The 19,446-nt window shown below is 45.5% G+C and overlaps 1 protein-coding gene across 6 annotated transcripts in view; it reads left to right on the forward strand.

The window, feature by feature from the left end:
* Positions 1–19,446, forward strand: part of KALRN (kalirin RhoGEF kinase) — a 633,526-nt gene that overhangs the window by 227,038 nt on the left and 387,042 nt on the right. For all 6 annotated transcript variants that reach the window (XM_087439724.1, XM_087439725.1, XM_014783031.2 and 3 more), the window contains exon 6: positions 15,317–15,439. In XM_087439724.1, coding sequence (XP_087295850.1) covers positions 15,317–15,439 — 123 coding nt within the window. The remainder of the gene's footprint in view (positions 1–15,316; positions 15,440–19,446) is intronic.

A 19,446-nucleotide genomic window follows, 5' to 3' on the forward strand; every position in this document is an offset into this window, starting at 1 on the left:
CCCTGAGGAACCAGGGGACACAAGGAAAGCTGGGTTCTGATGAAGGGTTCAGGTCCTGCCAGGAGCATCTTAGAATGCTAGAATCTTTGAATCAAGGGTCAATTCCTTACCCAGGGCAGAACTCCCTTCCGGCCTCCCTGATAGACATGCATTTTTCTAGACTCTGCTGAGCATTTCAGGGGTTGAGGAAGCCACAGCTTTGTGAGGCAGCCTGTTGCATCATTACACAGGCTGTAGAAAGTCCTACTTTGTTAGAAAGTCTTCCTTCCACCAGGCCAGAATCTGCTTCCCTAGAGCTTCTACTCTGTGGTCCCAGCTCTGCCCTAGAGTCCCCCAGAACTAGTCTCTTCCTTCTCCCATAGGGCAGCCCTCCTATGACTTGGAGACAGTCCTCATGGACCGTCCCAGTCTTTTTTGCTCCAGATGAACTCCCATCATTCTACTGGCCTGTTTTCATTTGACACAGGCTCTGAACTCTTCAATGTGGCATTCCTGAGACCAGTTTTTCAAATATGAGAAGGGATTGGATCCCATTTCCACAAGTGACAAACAGATTTTGTGTGGGGGGGGTGCACTTGCTTCTTGTAGCTCAAGTTAGTCAGTCTGAAATTCCAAGCTATGCCCACTCAGAGAATTGTGTTATCTCATTAAAATAGAGAGAGGCACTGTCTCTTATGTGAATACAAGAGGATGTCTTCTCACCTGTATGCATAGAGAGACTTTTCCAGTATGAAAGTGTTGAGTTGACAGGTTTTGGTGCCCCAGGTTAGGTGTGCCCAGGTCAGTAGTATTCACTGTTCCTCAGGGAAAAGCCCCACTCCAGGGTATCGACTGTCCCAGCCCCATCCCTGTGCCCCATGGCTCTCCCTGAGATCATTCCCAAGCAGAGCCAAAGCTTCATGGTCTTGTCTTGGAGAGAGTCAGACAACTCATGGTAAAATGCACAAAGGAACATTAATTACATTAACTACCTCTTCTGGAATCTCAGAAGGGTTCTTCCCCCATGTTCTCCATTCCATGTCCACCAAGAAACACCGCTCTCTTGCTCTTTGGCTCACCTCCAGCCCATCCTTAGCGAGCCTTTTCTAGGACAAGAAAGGCCCTGCTGTGGGGACAGTTGCTGCTGTGGTGAGAGAAGACATGCCTTTTCTTGGTATAGAGAAAAAAGGGATGTTTGGTTTCCTCCATGCAGATCAGGTGGGCTGACTGGTGCCACCTCAGAGTGGCACTTGTCCTGCCCTAGGAGATTTCCCTGGGGAGTTGACCCTTATCATGAGGTGTCAAGAGGAGCTGCAAACCAGAAGGGCCTAGAATGGAGACTGAGACTGGACTTGGGCATTCAGCCCCTACCATCAGGACGTCCTCTTCTCTGCTTTGCGCAATCCCACCTTCTCACCCTTTGTTTATACCAACCTCCCTCCCACTCTGCCTAGTGAAACCCTACCCTAGCTGAAAGTCCAGCTCAAAAGCTCTCAGATGCTACTCTCCCCACTCTTCCCTATTGGAGGTGGTCCTTCTCTCCCCTGGGCATCTTTCTATAGCCCTTGTCTATCCCCCTCAAATTGACCCTATTCCAACCCGTCTTATATTATAGCTTTATGTTCAAAGGCCTCATTCCCCCAGTTATATTGCACATTGCTGGACGTCATGGCTGATGTCTTAGATAACTGTGTTCCCCAGAGGTACACAGTCAGAGCCAAATAAAGAGTGGACTGTGGCACGGTCTGTACTTACTAGGCTGCCTGATGGAACAAAACTTTTGTGAGCGCTCTGAGCTGGCACAAGAGCACCACCTACTGCTGAGTGGTTTCAAGGGACGCCACGCTAATGCTCTCACTTAAAATAAAAACTGGGGTTTTAGCAAGTTTCATCTTGCAAGGGAGAGATTAGGAGGCAGGAAGACCAGTTCTGGTCTTTTTATACTAATCCAAGTGTGAGCAGATGGGGTGGTAGCAGGAGTGGAGAGGAGAGGGGCACACACTGGAGACACTCTAAAGGAAAGAGCATGGGACCAGGAGACCGGTTGGATGTCAGGGAGGGAGGGGAGCCAAGGTAACTATAAGGCCTTCATGTTAGGGTGATGGCGGTAGGATGAGAGTGGAAAGAAATCCCCAAAACATTTTGGAAGAAGGATGGATGACTAAATTAAATTCAAATTTTAATTTGTTTTAAGACACAGAAAAGTGAGAGAAGTGGTGATGAAGATTATTAAAAACATTACCATGGGTTATCTGGTTATCGCATTTCTGCCCTCCTCTTAGGGACAATGGCACTAACTGAAGATAGGAATTCACCTTAGTCCTCTGAATAAGATTGATAAAGAAATGGAGGGTTTTGAGGAGTGATTGGGCTCTTCACTCTGTAAGTCCTTCCCGAGCTCCTGTGGGGTATGCTGTGCTGGGTAGGGTCTGGATGCTGGAAGCATGACCAAGCATCTCCTCCTGGATGTGCCTGAGCCTGGCTCCCGTGTGGTCCCTCACCTGCTCGGGCCCGATTGCTGAAGCTGCTGCTGGACGAGGGGAGAAGGGGAAAAGGGGAATGCCAGCTCTCTCTGTCAGCTCTAGATCAACCCCACCCAGCACAGACCCCTTCCAGCACAGCGCTTACCCACTTCTTTCCGAGAGGGGCTCTTAAAGGGCGAGCCATCTCCTCCTTAGCCCGTGTGGAATTTTTTTTCCCAGATGTGCAAATGATTGGCACAGCCCATTTTAGGATGCGTGGGAGGACTGGATGAAAACATCCAACAGACACTCCGTTTTTGCAGTAACAATAATAGTTACCATTTACTGAGTGCATCCTGTATGCCAGGAACAAGCATTAGCTCATCTAAATTAACTTGCCAAGGGCCAGATCTCAGTTTATGCCTAAATTTAGCTCTGGGATAAAGTTGGGCACTATTTTCTCAGCTTGGATTAAGTAGGGTTTGACCTCTTCAAGTCTACATTTTGGGAAGTCGGTGAAGTACATTCCCTCACTCCATTCCTGAAAATATTTTATCAGCATCTGTGGTTCAGATGGAAGGAATTTGGCCATTCGGAGTCAATATCCCAGGGCTGCCTGGGCTGACTCCTGGCCTGGTTGGTCCTGTTTCTCGTCTGCTTAACTTGCTGGCTCCTGGATGACCATTCCTTCCCCACAGGGGGGTACTGTGTCTATTGCCAGTGCTGCAGGGAATTCAGCCCATCCAGGAAAACAGACTGGAAATAAAACACAAAAAACTCTTATTTAAAGTCTGAAAATACTTATGTTAATAATGGACTTGGTGAGACTTTTCATTGCATCGGTTAGCATGAGGAGTGCAAGAGCGAGGAGAGCGGCCTTTTAAGGCCGAACACGAGCGTGTGCTTCTCCAGGCAGAGCTGAGCTGTGGCTCATTTTCAAGGACAGAGTGTGATTTTAGCATGAAGTTGTGCAGCCTGGGTTTCTCTAATTAGAAAGCAACTACTTTTTGTGACTGTCAGCTTATCCTGTCGGAACCCAGGGGAGGTAGAAAGGAATTAGCATGCAGTCAGCATTACCATGTGTCATACACTGTGCTGGGCACCTTTCATAAGTTATCTTTCTCTATCCCTTTGTGTTTATCTTCTCTGACCCAGACTTGGAAGGGTTTGTAGAAAAAAGGAGTGGGAGGGGGAGGCGGAGAACCCGCAGTAGGTGAGAAGTCCTTAATGTGCTAGCTGATTTTGTTCTGTGCAATCAGGGCTGGCTTGGACTCCCCTTTGCAATGAGATAAATGACTCTCTATCTGGGGCCTCAGCGTAGACACCTGGTTCAGGGTTAAGAGCAAATTTGTCTCACACCCCTTCAGTTGTTCCCCAGCGCCGCTGAATAAAGGCCCAGTTCCTCTGCCTTTCGACTCTTGCCCCTTTGTGGCCTGGCCCTTCCCCATCTCTTTTCATCCCTTCTCACAGCCTCTCACTTGGTGCTCTACAGCTCTTTGTAGCTCCTCTCTTCCGTGCTGTTTTAAGCCTCCAGGCCTTTGCTCAAGCTCTTTCCTCTCATTAAGATGCCCTTCCCATCTACACCATCTTCGTTGGACTAAATCCTATTGTCTTTCAAATGTGGTTCAGCTGTTGCCACCTTCTGGAAGCCATCCATGCTTTTCCCTACCTCTGCCTCTGCCGAGTTGGACCAGGTGCTCCTCTGCTGTCAGCCCACAGTATACACTTTTCACAGTGCTTTTCACACTTAAAATTGACAGAATATTGAATACGTTTGTCTCCCTCACTAGACTCTAATCTTGATCCTTTATCAGCAGTCTCTAATTCAGTGTCTGGAATACAGTGGGTACTCAATAAGTGAATAAAATACTTTACTAAGCATCAGAGCATGTGACTATTTATATCAGGATGTTTTGGCTACAAGAAACAGTAAACTGGACTCTGTTGTGGTATTCTAGGTTTTAATCCATTCTGTCCCTTTCCCTCCTATTTTCTTTAAGATGTTAATCATGGTTATTTTGAAAGTCTTATCTGCTGATTCATAGCCTGCTCATCTCTGTGTCTGTTTCTATTGACTACTTTAATTTTTGGTTTTCAATCACTTTCCTCTACTTCTTCATATGTCTAGTGATTTATACTGTATACTGGATACTGTAGATGATACATTGTAGAGACTCTCGATTAGGTTATCTTTCTCTCAATATTGTTGTTTTGTTCTGGGACGCAGTTAATTTACCAGTAGATCTGGCTCTCGAGCCTTCATTTAGGCTTTGCTATGACAGATCTACCTCCATCTTTTCTTTAATCCTAGGGTATAGCCCTTGTTCTTAGGATGTGGTTCTTACTCCTACAGCCTGGTCTTTTTGGGATCCCAACTCAATGCCCAGTGTCTTCACCAAAGTCTCTTCACACTGTTTGATTTAGAACTCGCAACATTTCCCCAACACTGTGTAGCCTCTAAAATTTCTGTTTGGCTCTCAATATCTTCCACCTCCCACAGCTGTTCTCTGCTAGACCTTCTGGAGTCTTGCCTTGTATTTGCAAAGCTTAGGATTTGGCCAAGGACCTGAAGGAAATTTTAATGAAGATTTTTAATTTTTTTATTTATTTGTTTTGAGGAAGATTGGCCCTGAGCTAACATCTGTTGTCAATCTTCCTCTTTATTCCCACCCCCCACCAAAGCCCTCAGTACATAGTTGTATATCCTAGTTGTAGGTCCTTCTAGTTCTTCTGTGTGGGACGCCGCCTCTGCATGGCTTGATGAGTGGTGAGTAGGTCCGCACCCAGGATCCAAACTGGCAAACCCTGGGCCACCGAAGTGGTACATGCGAACTTAACTGCTGTGCCACTGGGCCAGCCCCTTAATGAAGATTTTTAAGGTTCCTTTTCTCAGCTCCCTCCTCTCTAATATCCTATCACCAAAATTCCAACCACCTTATCAGCCCTGACCGCCAATCTCTTTTTTTTCACACCCACCAAGATGGCTGCTCTCTGCTCAGCTCCTATGTCTCTGCTCCACAATTTGGAAAATACCCTCAGGGAGAAATCCAGGGTGAATATGGGGCTTACATTGTGTGTTTCCCTTTCTTCAAGGATCATTGGTCTATGTTTGTTGTTGACCAATGCTTTCAACTAGTTTATAGATGATAGGGTTAAGTTTGATACCAGCTGCCCCGTCATGGACAGACCATAAGTCTCCACATGAACAGTTTAAATAAAAATGCAGTGCATCAGAATCACCTGGAGAGCTCTTACTGAATGAGAATCTCAAGGGTAGGCCTGAGAAACTATATTTTTTAAGAAGACATTTCAGATAGTTCTGAATTAAGGCTAGGTTTGTGAATGACTGTGGTAGACACTGAGTGGTGAGTGTGGACAAAAGAGAACTCAGTATGGGCTCAGTTTGTCAAAAAAGGCATCATAGGAAGTGAGACTTCAATTGCATTTTGAAGGAGGGGAATAATTTGGCTATTTGGACGTGGAGCATTTCATGGGGGGAAGGATGTGAGCACAAATATGGGGGTGGCAATGAGCATGGCAGGGAATAGAATATGGCTGGAAAGGATGCTTGGTGTAGGATAGTGGTGTGAAATAGTAGGGAAAGGCAGATTTGGACCAGGTGGGGAGGTAGGGGGGCCTTGATTGTGAGAATAAGATTGGATTTTGCATTGTAGATGACAGCAGCAATAATTTTGTGGGTTTTTTTGTTTTTTTGACTGAGGGAATGACATGGTCAACGCAGCACATTAGAGCAGTGAACTGGCACAGCCCTGGTGGGGGCGGATGGCTTGCTATCAGGGAGAAAATGGAGTCAGGGAGACCAGTAAGGAAGTGATTGTAGTAATCTAGGCAGGAGGGGCTGAGGGGTGAATAGCAGCAGCAATGGAAAGTAAAGGGTATATTTCAGAGCTATTTGAGGAAAGAAAGAACAAATGGGCTCTGGGGGATGAGGTGAAGATGTGGGAAGTCAAGAGAAGGTAACAGTTTTCATAGAAAAGACACAGAGGTTGGAGATGCTGTGGAACATCAAGAGGGTATTCATATTGAGTCCACAGGCACCGTATGACTAAGAATAGTCTGAAATTTAGGTGTGTATTTGGGAGACATTTTGATAGTGGTTTAAAAGCATGGACTTGGGAGTCATAAAGAACTAGATTTGAGTCTTCAATATGTCATTTGAGTTTTCATTATGTGACCTTGGTCAAGTTATTTAATCTCTTTGAATCTGTTTCTTCAACTAGAAAAAGGTGGTGATGATAGTATCTACTACCTCATAGGGCTGTTATGAAGATTGAGATAATGTGTGTAAAGCTCATTGTGTAGAGCCTGGCACATATTTATTCTTGTCAGTTATCTGGGAAGTTAAGGTTAGAGGGTACCCTGGGACAGAGGAAATTGGATGGGATTTAGGTTCAGATGGAGACTAGATTCTAAATTTATCTCCAGCACTTAGAAGCTGTATGATCTTTGGCAATTTACTTCACTTATTTGTACTGAGTTTTCAGCATGTTTAAAACGGAATGAGCAATACCTACTTTGTAGCATTATTATAAGGACTACATGAGATAATCTAGGGAGGAACTTGGCACATGAACTAGGAAATACCATTCATGCTGTTGAAGTTGTGAGCCTGGATGGATTTTCACATGGACAGAGCCTGATGAATAAAAGCAGAGGGCTGAGGGCCAAGTCTTGAGACTGTCACAGTAAGGTGTGAGGAACATGAAAGGAAGTCGTGAAGGGGCAGCTGGAGAAGTGGGAGGCAAGTTTAGATAAACAAGTGTAGGACGGGAGGGTTGGTGAGCTTTCAAAATTAGAGCGTTTCTATTGTTTTTGTCCTGCTGAGATGAGACATGATGTGTCAAGGAAGAGAGAGCCAATGTGTGAAAGCATGGGTGCTCCTGAGAGGATTTAGTGTCAGGTAGAGAGAGACCTGCAGTCAGGTAGTGACAGCAGAGGGGAGAAGCTCATCATCAGGTGGCCTGCCCCTGAAAATGACCTGTATGTATAGTTGGCTCTGAAATATGGATGCAACACAAACAGGCAGTCTTCTTAGACTCTACTAAACATTCTGACTTACAAGACTATCATGGGCCACCTTTGGCACTGATCTACTTAGAACCACATAAGATGGGAACCATGGCTCACCAGCGGGACAATTCTTGCAGCAGAACAGCTCAAGTGCAAGAAGACTGGATCCGCGGTGGGCAGCTGCAGAAGCTGCTGTGGCTTAACAACTCCATGCCCACAGGAGCCAATATTTCTTGTAACAGCTCCATCAGCACCGCTTCCAGTGTCTCTGTAATGGACATGCCAGTTACAAGAGTCACCACACTGAGGGATGCCCAAGTTGTGGTATCCCTATCAGATATTTATAGTTCATTGATAGTCCTTCAAATCCAGATACAATTTACCAATCGGCGGGTTGTTTTTACCATAGACAACATGATTTAGTAATATGTTGTCAGATACTGTCTTAATCTGTTTCCAGGGAAACAGACCTGGAATGTTAACTGAAGGTCAGATTGTCATGTAGAAGGGGAAAGGGTTTTGTTAACGCTTTGCTCACAGTGGGACATTTGCCTATTTTATAGAGAAACCAGGACAGTTCTAGATGTGAACAAGATGTTAGGATGTTAGAGCTGGGATTTGGGAATTAGGGAATTTGGGTATGGAAGGTGTAAGAAATATACTAGGGGATCAGTAGCATGTCCACAGGTCAGAGACACAGCCTGGTTGGTGAAATTGTTTGGTATCCTGGCTGATTCCTGTGGCTACAGTGATGGGGTCTCCCAGGTAACCAGGCTGAGCCATCCTCCCTAGAGCAGCTGGATTTATGGTGAAAGATAAAAATGGCTTCTCTTTTATACAATATATAAAAGTATGCCAGCTGACATGCCGAAAGTCTAAAGGAAAACAGGCAGAACCCAGAGTACCTTCTTTCCCTCAGTAGATATTTATTGACACCTACAGTCTATCAGGCACAAGTCCCAACTGCCTCCCCTACCTAGAGATACCAATGTAAAGATGGTCTCGCAGAACTCTGAATTCCCCATGGCCTGTAAACTTTGCAGGTACAAAAGAGGCAAGGTGTTAAACTCCCTTTGGTGAGGAATTCTAGGAACCTAGAAACTAGGCCCACATTCTGATGTCCTTTATTTTTTCTCTCTCTTCACCCAACTTTGGAAAAAGCAGGAAAGCACAGTTCTAGGAGAGTGGGTCATTGAAAACCAGGGTTAAAGGGTCTTAAGTGTCCTGAGCCAGAACACACACATGGAGGCTGTGTGTTGCCCTGTTTGCACAAGGATCTGTGCCCCGAGGTTCATGTGAAAGCAGAATTGTAATGGGGGTGAGATTCGCCTCTGGTTCCCACCCGCTTCTCATTTTAGGGCCTCGCTCCTGTCTAGGGCTCTTCCACCACCTCATTTTAGGAACTCATCCCTGGGTCATGCTCACAAAGGGCCTTGCTTTCTTACTGAGCTGTTTGTGTATGCAGGATAAACTAATTCCAGGAGGGGTTGCAGGAATAATGCATTTTAATAGGAGTCTCTCCTGAGTGAAAACTGTTAAGAGCCAAAGAGCTTGAGTCTCTAATAGTGAAAGAGTTGGGGTGTGGCATAGGGAATAGGGAAGGGAGAGTTTGAAACAAGGCAGGAGGGAGTGAGATGCCCGGTCAGGCCACACAGGGAGGGCAGGAGGGCACCAGTGCCCTCGGGCATAACCCTGCGAGTGTGTACGAGTTTCTGAGTCTGCATGGGCCAGGGCACCACAGGGCCCCCTGTGTCCGTGAAGGTGGACGCAATGGGAGGATGCTGGGGTGTCTCTGTGCCGTGTCTGTGCAGCACCCTGTGGTTACTCCGGCGGCGCATCTCCAGGAGGGGTGGGCTGTGGATGTGTTTGTGTTTGAGCTGCAGGTGTGATTCCCATTAGCCCATGGTGATTTTGCAGTAAGGTGAAGCGACTGCAATTTTAAATCCACACCTTTCATCTGTTTTGTGCTCTAAATGAAAACTGGGGAAATATGTGCAATAGAATATGCTCACTATATGGATTTTAAAATCTATCAGGTATGTAGCATTTAACAAAGCATAACACCCTTATCTTACTTGAATCTCACTATTACCCTAAGGTTGAAATAGTGTAAGTTGTTATCCCCGTTTTACAGATAAGAAAACTGAGATTCAGACCTATAACCTAACTTGTCAAAGTTTATGCAGCAGAATCTGCACTAGAACCCAAGTCTCCTGATTTGAGCCTCTGTTCTTCACACTCTAACACACATAACATTTTATTCTGGAATGGACTGCATTCCAGATTCCCAGAGGTGCTAGGTTGTTAGTGGTCTTTAGGGCACAGGCTTTTATAGGTGGGTCACTGCAGTGTACAAGCAGGTGCAGGGGACACAAGTGATATTGGACTGTGCATATTTAGGCAAAGAAAATCCATTGGTTTTCTTCTATCCTCTTAACTCATCAAAGCTGAATATGAGCAACTTTAAATGCAATATAATCTATAATTACAGACAGTGTAAAATACTAACAGTAGGTGGTAAGGTGGTTTGAAAGTTAAAACTAAATCAGATGCCATTGCTAGATTTGGCAAATGAAGGAAAATAAGCACAAGATCCTTATTTGTTTTTTGCTCTATGAAATAGTTTATGCTTCATTAACAACAGAACAGAACAATAATAACCTTTTAGCCATCCCCATCTTTATAAGAAAAGGGGAAAAAGGTTTCTGTTTATTTTCCTAATTTGCATTTAAATAGATTCTTTTATCATTTATTATATATTAAGAACTAGATTTTCGTATTTTCATTGAATTTTAGCCAGCATAAAAAAATTACTTAGCTTAGTTAAAAGCAAAACATGAAAAAGAAAAAAAAACCCAAGTAGCTTACATGTAACATTTATCTTCTTGCGAGACAAAACTATGTTAGTTTCCAAACAAAGAGATAAAATTTCATTATTTAGGCATGAACTTTCCTCTTGGAGGAATTTTGTTGTTATATTATGTTTTGTTGAACTTACCGTTTGTAGCTTCTCAAAAAAAAAAAAAAAAGACAAAATGTTTGAAACCACTGTGGAGATATTTTCTTTAGTTTTTCTTTAGATCTTTGGGTTATTCTAGTTCACCTGTCTTCCAGAGGGCCCAATTCAAATGGATCAAATCATAAAATGTCCTAGCTGGAAGGGAGTGTAGAAAGGGTCAGCTTGTATGGAGATCAGCAATCCCAGAGTTTGTGGCCAACTCACTCATGCATTCATTCATTTGTGAAGTATTTATTGAAGAGAAGTGGCACTGTTTGAATGGGTCGTCCCCAGACACTGAAGGGGCAGAGGTGATGAGAGAGGAGGAGGCTGGGTATTGGAGAGTGAATGGCCCCATGTAAGGGACAGCACCCTACCTCAGCTGGAGGCCCACAGGGCCCTGGTGGCTGCCTTTTGGGGGGTAAAAGGGTGGAGCCCAGGCAGAGGAGGTCCTACAGCCGCATGCAGGACACAGAGCATGTCCCAAGAGCCTGGTTCAACAGGCACTCAGTGAATGTGCCTTGGGTGGAATGAATGAATTCCAGACCTCTGAACCTGTTTCCCATCTGTAAAGTATGCCTGATGGATGCAGTGAGATGATGCATGTGAATGGACATTCTGAACTCTAAAGCACCAGACAAATGTCAGGGCTGAGACTAAGAAGCTGCCTTTCTCTGGCTATCAAACAATGCCTGTTTTCTCACTGACATTATTCTATTCAAAAGTTAGAAATGTAAGTTGTAGCAATGAATGTGCCTTCTGATCCAGAAGACTCAATAAAACTACTTTTCATTTGGAATGGAAAAAAATACATTCCATAAGTTTCCAAATTGAGCCAATTGTGAACCAGGATGCTTACCTCCGTTTTTGGAAGCACTTGTCTCTTGCAAAGGAGGAGAAGCCCAGAAATGAAGAGACTTGCCCACAATCTCCTGGGTGGTTAGTGACAGAGCCAAGCCTGGTCCTCATCCCACTTGACTGCACACATACACAGACATGAGTGCACACACATATACATGCACACATACACACGTGCCCAGGCACGTGCACATGCACACATTCTCTCTCTGCAGCCGTTGCCACTGAATGCAACAGAAATGCTGGTGACCCTTGCAGACAGCCAGCCTCACAAGGGTAGGGATTATATACAATTAGGTAGTAGCTTCGGGCCCAGAGAAGACATGAGACTGTCCCTAGGAAACAGCCATCTTGGAGAGACCCTGGTTCTTGATATCACGTGGGACCACCTGGTCCCCAGAGCAGGTCTTTTTCTCTCTGTCAGAGACATGTATCGCCTCTTTGGAGTGCTGCCTCCAGCACAGCTGAACTTTCCCAGAATGCCTGGCCACTGGAGAGCAGCTCCTATGCTCCAAGGTAGACCCCGGAATCCAGTGGAATGGCATAGCACAGACCTCCTGCTGTGGGAAGCCCATTCAACGAGATGTACAGTTCCTCCCGCACTCTCTGCTCTCGCCTGTCTTTTAACTCACTTTTCTTATTGCTCCCGACTCTAACCTGCTTGAGTTCAGCAGGTTAGTCCTGCTGTGTAGTCCAGTGGGGACCGGGCACCGGGCAATCTAATCATTCAGCTGGTAGCACATAACTCTGCTGCTCATTTGCATATCTAAATAGTCATTTAACATAAAATCCAGGGATGGTCATTTCTCAGCCACAGGGATATCTAAGAAAGTATATGGAGTGAGCACTTTTCATCAAAGTTCCAAGGACTTCAGGCATTTCAGATTTTCATTAACATTATTGATTCTTTTGTCAATAAGGAAAAGAGATAAGAAATTATTTTAAAATAGGGTTGAGGCAGAATTTTTTTTTTTTTTGTGAGGAAGATCAGCCCTGAGCTAACATCCATGCTAATCCTCCTCTTTTTGCTGAGGAAGACCGGCTCTGAGCTAACATCTATTGCCAATCCTCCTCCTTTTTTTCCCCCCCAAAGCCCCAGTAGATAGTTGTATGTCATAGTTGCACATCCTTCTAGTTGCTGTATGTGGGCCGCGGCCTCAGCATGGCTGGAGAAGCGGTGCGTGGGTGCATGCCCAGGATCCGAACCCGGGCCACCAACAGCGGAGCTGGCACACTCAACCGCCAAGCCACGGGGCCAGCCCGAGAGGCAGAATTTTAAAGACCAAAAATTACAGAATGAGAGTCCCCTGAACTCCTGGGGCACCTCTCTTCTTTTTCCCCTTGTCCTTAATAATAATTAGTTAAAAACCCCTGCCCGAGTGTGGGGCTGGCCATGGCTGGTGGCCCTGGGGTAGTGCACACTGCAGATATCAACCCTGCCCGCACAGGACCCCCCAGCCTGAAACATCCTCCGACACTCGAAAGTGATGAATGATACTTCCGTCCCTCCTTTATTATCAGCGTAGGTATCCAGAAGTGATCTGAGTAATTCAGAAGGGAGTATCATCTCAAAATCATGCACGTTTGCTTTCTGAAGGTGATGTTTTTATACTTAAGCGTGAGTTGTCTCTCCAGACACGTAACTCTAACTGCCCACAGAACACCTCTGCCTGAAACTCTCCTCAGCCCCTCAAACAGAACCATCTAAAACAGAACTTCCTATCTCCCCACCCCACCCAAGCTTGTTACCCTCCTCTTTAGGTAGCACCTGTGGTGGCACCTTTTATTACAAGGACCTGGGGCGCCATGCCAGGGCACCAGGGAGAAACCTGGCTGTTCTCCTAAGCTCTTCCTCACTCTCTCCTCAAACCATTGTGAGTCCTCAATCCTATTTGTAGAAGCTCTCAAATCTGCCCACTTCTCAGACTCCACTGCTACTCTCCGAAGCCAGGTTTCCACGTTCCCAGCCTCACTCATAGGGTTACTATAAAGCCTCATAACCATTCTCTGCTCCCTCCCACCCCCTCCAATCCACATCCCACGCTGCTATCAAAGCTCACATCACACTTCACTGCTCAGCCTAAAACCCTCCACCGACATCTTGCTGCCCATAGTATATGGTCCAGGTTTCCTGAAGCCTGTGTCCAGGGCTCTCCATGGTCAGCCTGACTCCTTACATCAGCCTCCAGACACACAGCTGGGATGCTTTCAGAGCCCTAGACACACTGGGCTGCCCCACAGTTCTGCCCCTTTGATCTCCCCTTGGCCTGGAGCTCACATCCACTCATCTTCAGCTGTCTAATTCCTACCTAAGTCAAGGCTCGACTCAGGTGTCACCTCCTCTGGGAAGCCTTCTCTGCTCTTCCCTGTTCCCATGCCATCAAGGGTGGGTGCTACCTCTGTGCTACCTTGATAGCCCACGTTGGCCTCTACCTCAAGAGATTTTTTTTTGAGGTGTCATTTTAATCAAGTCATATGCCAGGTTGTACTAATATTGTATCTGTGTCTGCTTAGCACACTGGGCTTTAAGCCTCTTAAACTCAAGAATCACATTTTAGTCATTTTTGCCTTTCTGTTGCCTTGGACAGTGCTGGACACATAGTCAGTGTCCCAAAGATGTTGGTTGAATGTAACTGAAAAAGTGAATTCATTCTTCCATTTAAAGAGAAATAATGGAATGCGGCTGCAGTTCTGCCTCCAGGAAAGCTGGTGTGATCTTTGCAGCATCTCAAACTGCACCTGTGTTCAGCTCCTGCCTGCTCTGCTCTGCTCTCCCTGAATTGCAGCCTTCAGCCCATCCCAAACTATGGAGCATCAGTGCCAGCTATAGCAGTCTTCTTCTGCAAAAGTCTCACACATTTCCTGGCGGTATCATTTGACTGCTCTGGGCAGAAAATCCAATTTAAACCAGCTTGAATAGTAAAAAGGATTTCTTGGCTTAGGTACTAAGGAAATCCAGAGACAAGATGGAGATCAGGCAAGGCTCAATCAGGGCTCTGCCTATTTCCTGCCATTGTTTTGGCTACACCCTTTCTCTACCCATTGGCTTCACCCTCAAGCTGCCAGCAGAATGGCTGCAACAATTTGAGGCTCAGGGTCACAATGACAGTATCAGAGGAAGAAAAGTTGTATCTACAGAACCAGGGTTCTGTTTTTCCAGAAGCTTCCAGCAAACTTCCCCTCATGTTTTCTTGTACTGAACTGGATAATGTTCCTATTTCTGGGACAATCCCATTGGCTGGGAAATGTCACATGCTGATTGGCTTAGATCTGGTGTCCTGAGGAAGGATAAACTTTAGAGTGATCAGGACCTCCTTGGCACTGGGGTTCTGGTCGTCTCCCTTTAAAGCATGCAGGCTGCCTGGGAGAGAGGTGGAAACCTAAATGAAAACCAGGGTACAGAGCTCAGGGGAAGAAAGGGGCTCAGTGCACACTGCACCAGGCTGTGTGTATGCTACGCTTGAATCCTCCTCCTCTGGTTCCTGATGGGTTATAGCAGAAACCCTCGAATTGTGAGGTATGTGGTTGGGCAGTGTGTAAGTGGGATAGGGGCATGTCAGGATGCCCCGTTGCTTCCACAAGGGTTTCTCTCCTCCACTGGTGCAGGAGGGAATGGATTAAGCCTCCCAGCTTGTCCCTCATCACCTGTCTTTAAAGCACACATGGCCCCTTTTGAGGCTTTCTAAGTTTTTACAGAGGGTAAATAACTAGACATAGTGAACAGCTTCCTCCCCGTCTCCCTGATTCTCATACTCATTTTCTCTTTTTTCCTTAGTCTCTATAGAGAAACACAGAGGCTGATGGTGGGTCCTCATGCTAAAAGTGAGGCTCTCCTGGGAAACCAGGCTGTGGTCGCCCCATTCTGAGAACATGACTGATTCTCACTAGGCACAGCAGGAGAGCTCTCATTCTTCCAGCAGCTCTGGAAGTTTTGTGCTGCTGAACCCATGACCCTTCTGATTACTCTGTACTGTTTTGTCCCCTCTAGATGTTCGACTGGATAAGCCACAACAAGGAGTTATTCCTTCAGAGCCATACGGAGATCGGAGTCAGCTACCAGCATGCCCTAGACCTCCAGACACAGCACAATCACTTCGCCATGAACTCCATGGTGAGTGGAGGGCCTGTTCTCAGCACTGCCTTGGGGGTTCGGGGGGTGCGGAGAGTGGTGAGCGGAGGAGGAGAGGGGAGGGAACTGGGGGCAGGGGGCCAGAAACAGACTTCCCACCTGAGTAAGAATGAGGAACTCTGAACATGAGGATCCTTTAGCATTCCATTTGCCAGGATGGGGACGTGCCAGGACACATGGCCAGCCAGCTATTCCTGTAGCAGATTATGGCCCCATTTCTGCCTCCAGACCCTGCTTTACGTGGTGAAAGGAATGTGCTGGGCTTGTAGAAGGCATTAGCTCAGCTCAAGACTAGAAGAGAGAGTCACCAGTTCCACTCCACTGACTTAAACCAACCAGCATATGTGAGTCACTGAGCTGGGATGGTGAGGGACCTCAGGCTGTGGTGCTTTGGAAACGGTTGAGTGAATTGGGGCTGTTTAGGCTGGAGAAGAGGAGCCTTAAGGGACTGATTGCTTCCTTCAGATATGCGCACGGCTACTTTGGAGAGAGGAAGGTGGGATAGCCTTGTGTTAGTCGAGGAGGCTTGTGTTAGTTGAGGAGGCAGAACTGCCCGGGGGACGGCAGTTGGAGGGGGAGACAGGACATGGCTTGGGGTGGGATGCATTGGGAGTTAGAGAGCTCCCATGATGGGGAGTGTTCAAGCAGACCCTAAATTCAGAGAGGGATATTTGCTAGCCGTGTGGCCACAGGGAATTTACCTCTCTCTGCTTCAATTTCCTCATCTGTAAAATGGAAATAATAATGGCTACCTTATAAGGGTTGTTGTGAGGATTCAGTGAGTTAATTGTAGGGCAGTTGGAGCTGTGCCTGGTACATAGTAATTATTAATAAGTATTGCTATTACGATAATGATGATGATGTAGGAGTCTAGTCCAGATAACACCTGTGATCCCTCATAAAACTAACTTTTTGGGATACTATTTTTTCCATGTGGTCGCCCCAAGACTTTATTTCAAAATCTTGTCTGCCCCTTGAACCCACTGTATTTGAAATGCCTACAGGCTAAGTTGCCTCGACTTGTCTCTCTCTCTCTCCCCTATTTGTACTACTGGTCCAAAAGAGTAGCTCTGCCATTCCCCATATATCTGAGCACCAAAAACACTTTATCATTTCAGCTGGTGATGCTGGGAGGGGGGCAAGTGTTAGAAAAACATAAACATGGAGGATTACAGTGGCCAGGAAGGAAGAAAATTTCATTTCCTAGCAGGTTGTTTTAATATGCTATACACTGAGCTTAATGTACTAAAGAAGAAATAATTCTGGCCTCAAGTTGTTCAGCATCTAGTTGGGGAGATAACTGAGACAATCATGGTGCAGCTTGCTGTGTGCCTTGATAAAGATCTGCTGCGTTAACTAAGAACCTTAAAATCTCAGCGGTTTGAAACAACAGGGGTTTCTTTTTTTTTTTGCTGAGGAAGATTTGCCCTGAGCTAACATCTGTGGCCAATCTTCCCTTATTTTGTACGTGGTTTGCCACCACAGCATGGTTCATGAATGGCGTAGGTCCGTGCCCAGGAACTGAACCTGGGCCACTGAAGCAGAGCATGCTGAACTTAACCACTAGGCCACAGGGCCAGCCCCCAGGGGTTTATTTCTTGCTCCTCCCACATGCCCATCACTGGCTGGTGGGAGCTCTGCTCATCACAGTCACTCTGGGACCCAGGCTGATGGAGCAGCCACCATGGCAGATGCTGCCAGTTGCCTCACCAGACAAAGCATGTAGCCAAGCACACACTAGCTCTGCAACCTTCCACCTAGAAGTGACACATGCCACTTTCACTCACATTTCATTATGTCACACGGCCACATCTAACTTCGGGGGTGGAAGTGTATGGTCTTACCACGAGTTGGGGAGGAGAGAGTGGGGTATTTGTGAATAGCCCTGATGACTAGCCCAGGAAGCCATTGCAGGATGTAAGACAGAGATGAACCCGATGAGATTTGCATCGAAAGATAACTCTGGCTGCAGAATAGAAGGTGGTGGAACCAGGCAGGGAAAGCATCGATATTGATTGTGTTATCAATTTTGGCCACAACACACTCTTGTGTCTTCATTGAAATGCAAAGGCTCATTCCCTTCCAACAAGTCTCCTATAATTATGTCTCATCCCTGGCTCACTTTAGTCCCAGAGGAACAAAGCAATTGATCACAGGTGATTAAGTACGTGAACTCAGATCTAGTCAAGTTTGATTATCTGTGTGCCTTGTGGATTTCCCCTGGTGAATTTTACAAATTCTGTGCCAGAATCTTCATGTCACCCGACTGCCTGGCCCTAAGGCAAAAAACTCATTTTCATGAGAAGCAAAGACAAACATAATTAGGGAGGTAAGTCTGCCACCAAGCCCCTCAAAACAATGAACTACAGAGCTAAATAGAAAGAGCTTTTGGCTTTGAATTATCTGCACCACTGCTCTTCTCTGTTAAAATGGGTAACTGAGAGTTAATGGCACATCAAACCCTTTCCTCTGACACATTTACTTTTGAAGTCTCCATTTTCAGGACAAAAACGAGGGAGGAAATTTATTGAAGGGAAGCATCTCCTGGAGCTGAGAGAGAGGGAAGAAGGATTTAATATACAACAGCCAATTAGCGTGTTCCAGCCCATCCTGTACATCCCATAGTGTCTCACCGCCGTGAATGCAGCACTCGGAGGCCTCTTTAGCCTGATCAGGCTGGATCGCCTCTCTGGCTGCAGGACAAGGGAAGGGAAATCCCAGGGTTATTGGATCAAAGCGCCTGGGCACCTGTGCTTTATAAACACACCCTGTGCCTTTGTTAACTGGGAGGTTTACCGGTTTGTTATTAAAAGGAACTTCCACAAAGAAGGATGTCACCACCCTGAACAGGTGAAAGGAGGGAATTACAGACTCCTTTTCTCTGGCCTGAGTGATGGATGTTGCTGCCAAGAAATAGATGAATGTGAACAGCTACTGCAGGAGCCCAGTGACTATAGGAATGATCAGTTACTCAGGGGAAGTGGGAATGTGGATTGTTCTGTAGATTCACAGAGGCATATCTGTTTCTGTTCTTGGAAATTATACACACACCTATACACACACCCACGTATCTGTCCACATAAAGGTACGTTGTAGTATATTTTGTTTCAAGCTACTGGTTAGCTCTTTGGTATTGAATCCTGTTTTGTCACTGAAGTACACCAGTGATTTCTTACCTTTCAGGAAAGTCACAGACCCCTTTGAAATCTAATGAAGGTTGTGGCTCCTCTTTCCAGAAAAACGTATATATAAACAAAATTGTTTTAGACAATTTTAGGAGATTTAGAGACATCTGAAGCCTATCAATCAACCTCCCCAATTTAAGATTTCAAGAACCTCATGACTTCTTTATTCATTCATTCCACAAACAATTAAGGATCAGACATTGTGCTGGATTTGGGCATATGTGGTGAACAAAATGGAGGTAGTCTGTCCCATGGAGGTTCCAAGGGAGAGACAGATGTTAAATATATAATCTCATAAATAAATACATAATTACAAACCAGTAAATCTTATGCTGAGAGTAAGGTATGCTATGAGAGTATAACAAAAGGGCTCAATTTAAATGAGGAGAGGTCAGGTACATTTTTCGATCAACAATCAGTATTGACTTAAAGCTCTTTGTTCGTTCATTGACCGTAATTAATGGTCTGTGAGTTAACTCTATAATGTACCAAAGAACTTATAATTTAAAGAAGCCCTAGGTATATTGTTTTGTAAATGAAAATGATCAACTTATAATTTATCAGTTTTTTAAGTTTTGTTTTCGTGTGTCTAGTTTTATATACTAGTTAAAGACCCAACTCCAGCTGAGGTAACCATTACTGAGAAATAATTGCCTATCATTAACTCATGGAAGAAAATCATAAATTTCCTAAATTTAATTTATGAATTGATACCAAGAAATGCTGTCAATTATTAACATGCCAACAGTGTGGGAAGGATACCCTACTGAGTATGGTACATGAGCAACTCTGAAAGAAAAAGGT

This window comes from Ceratotherium simum, chromosome 15 (genome assembly GCF_057802395.1).
Source record: "Ceratotherium simum simum isolate JZ-2026a chromosome 15, ASM5780239v1, whole genome shotgun sequence".
Taxonomy (NCBI): Eukaryota; Metazoa; Chordata; class Mammalia; order Perissodactyla; family Rhinocerotidae; genus Ceratotherium; species Ceratotherium simum.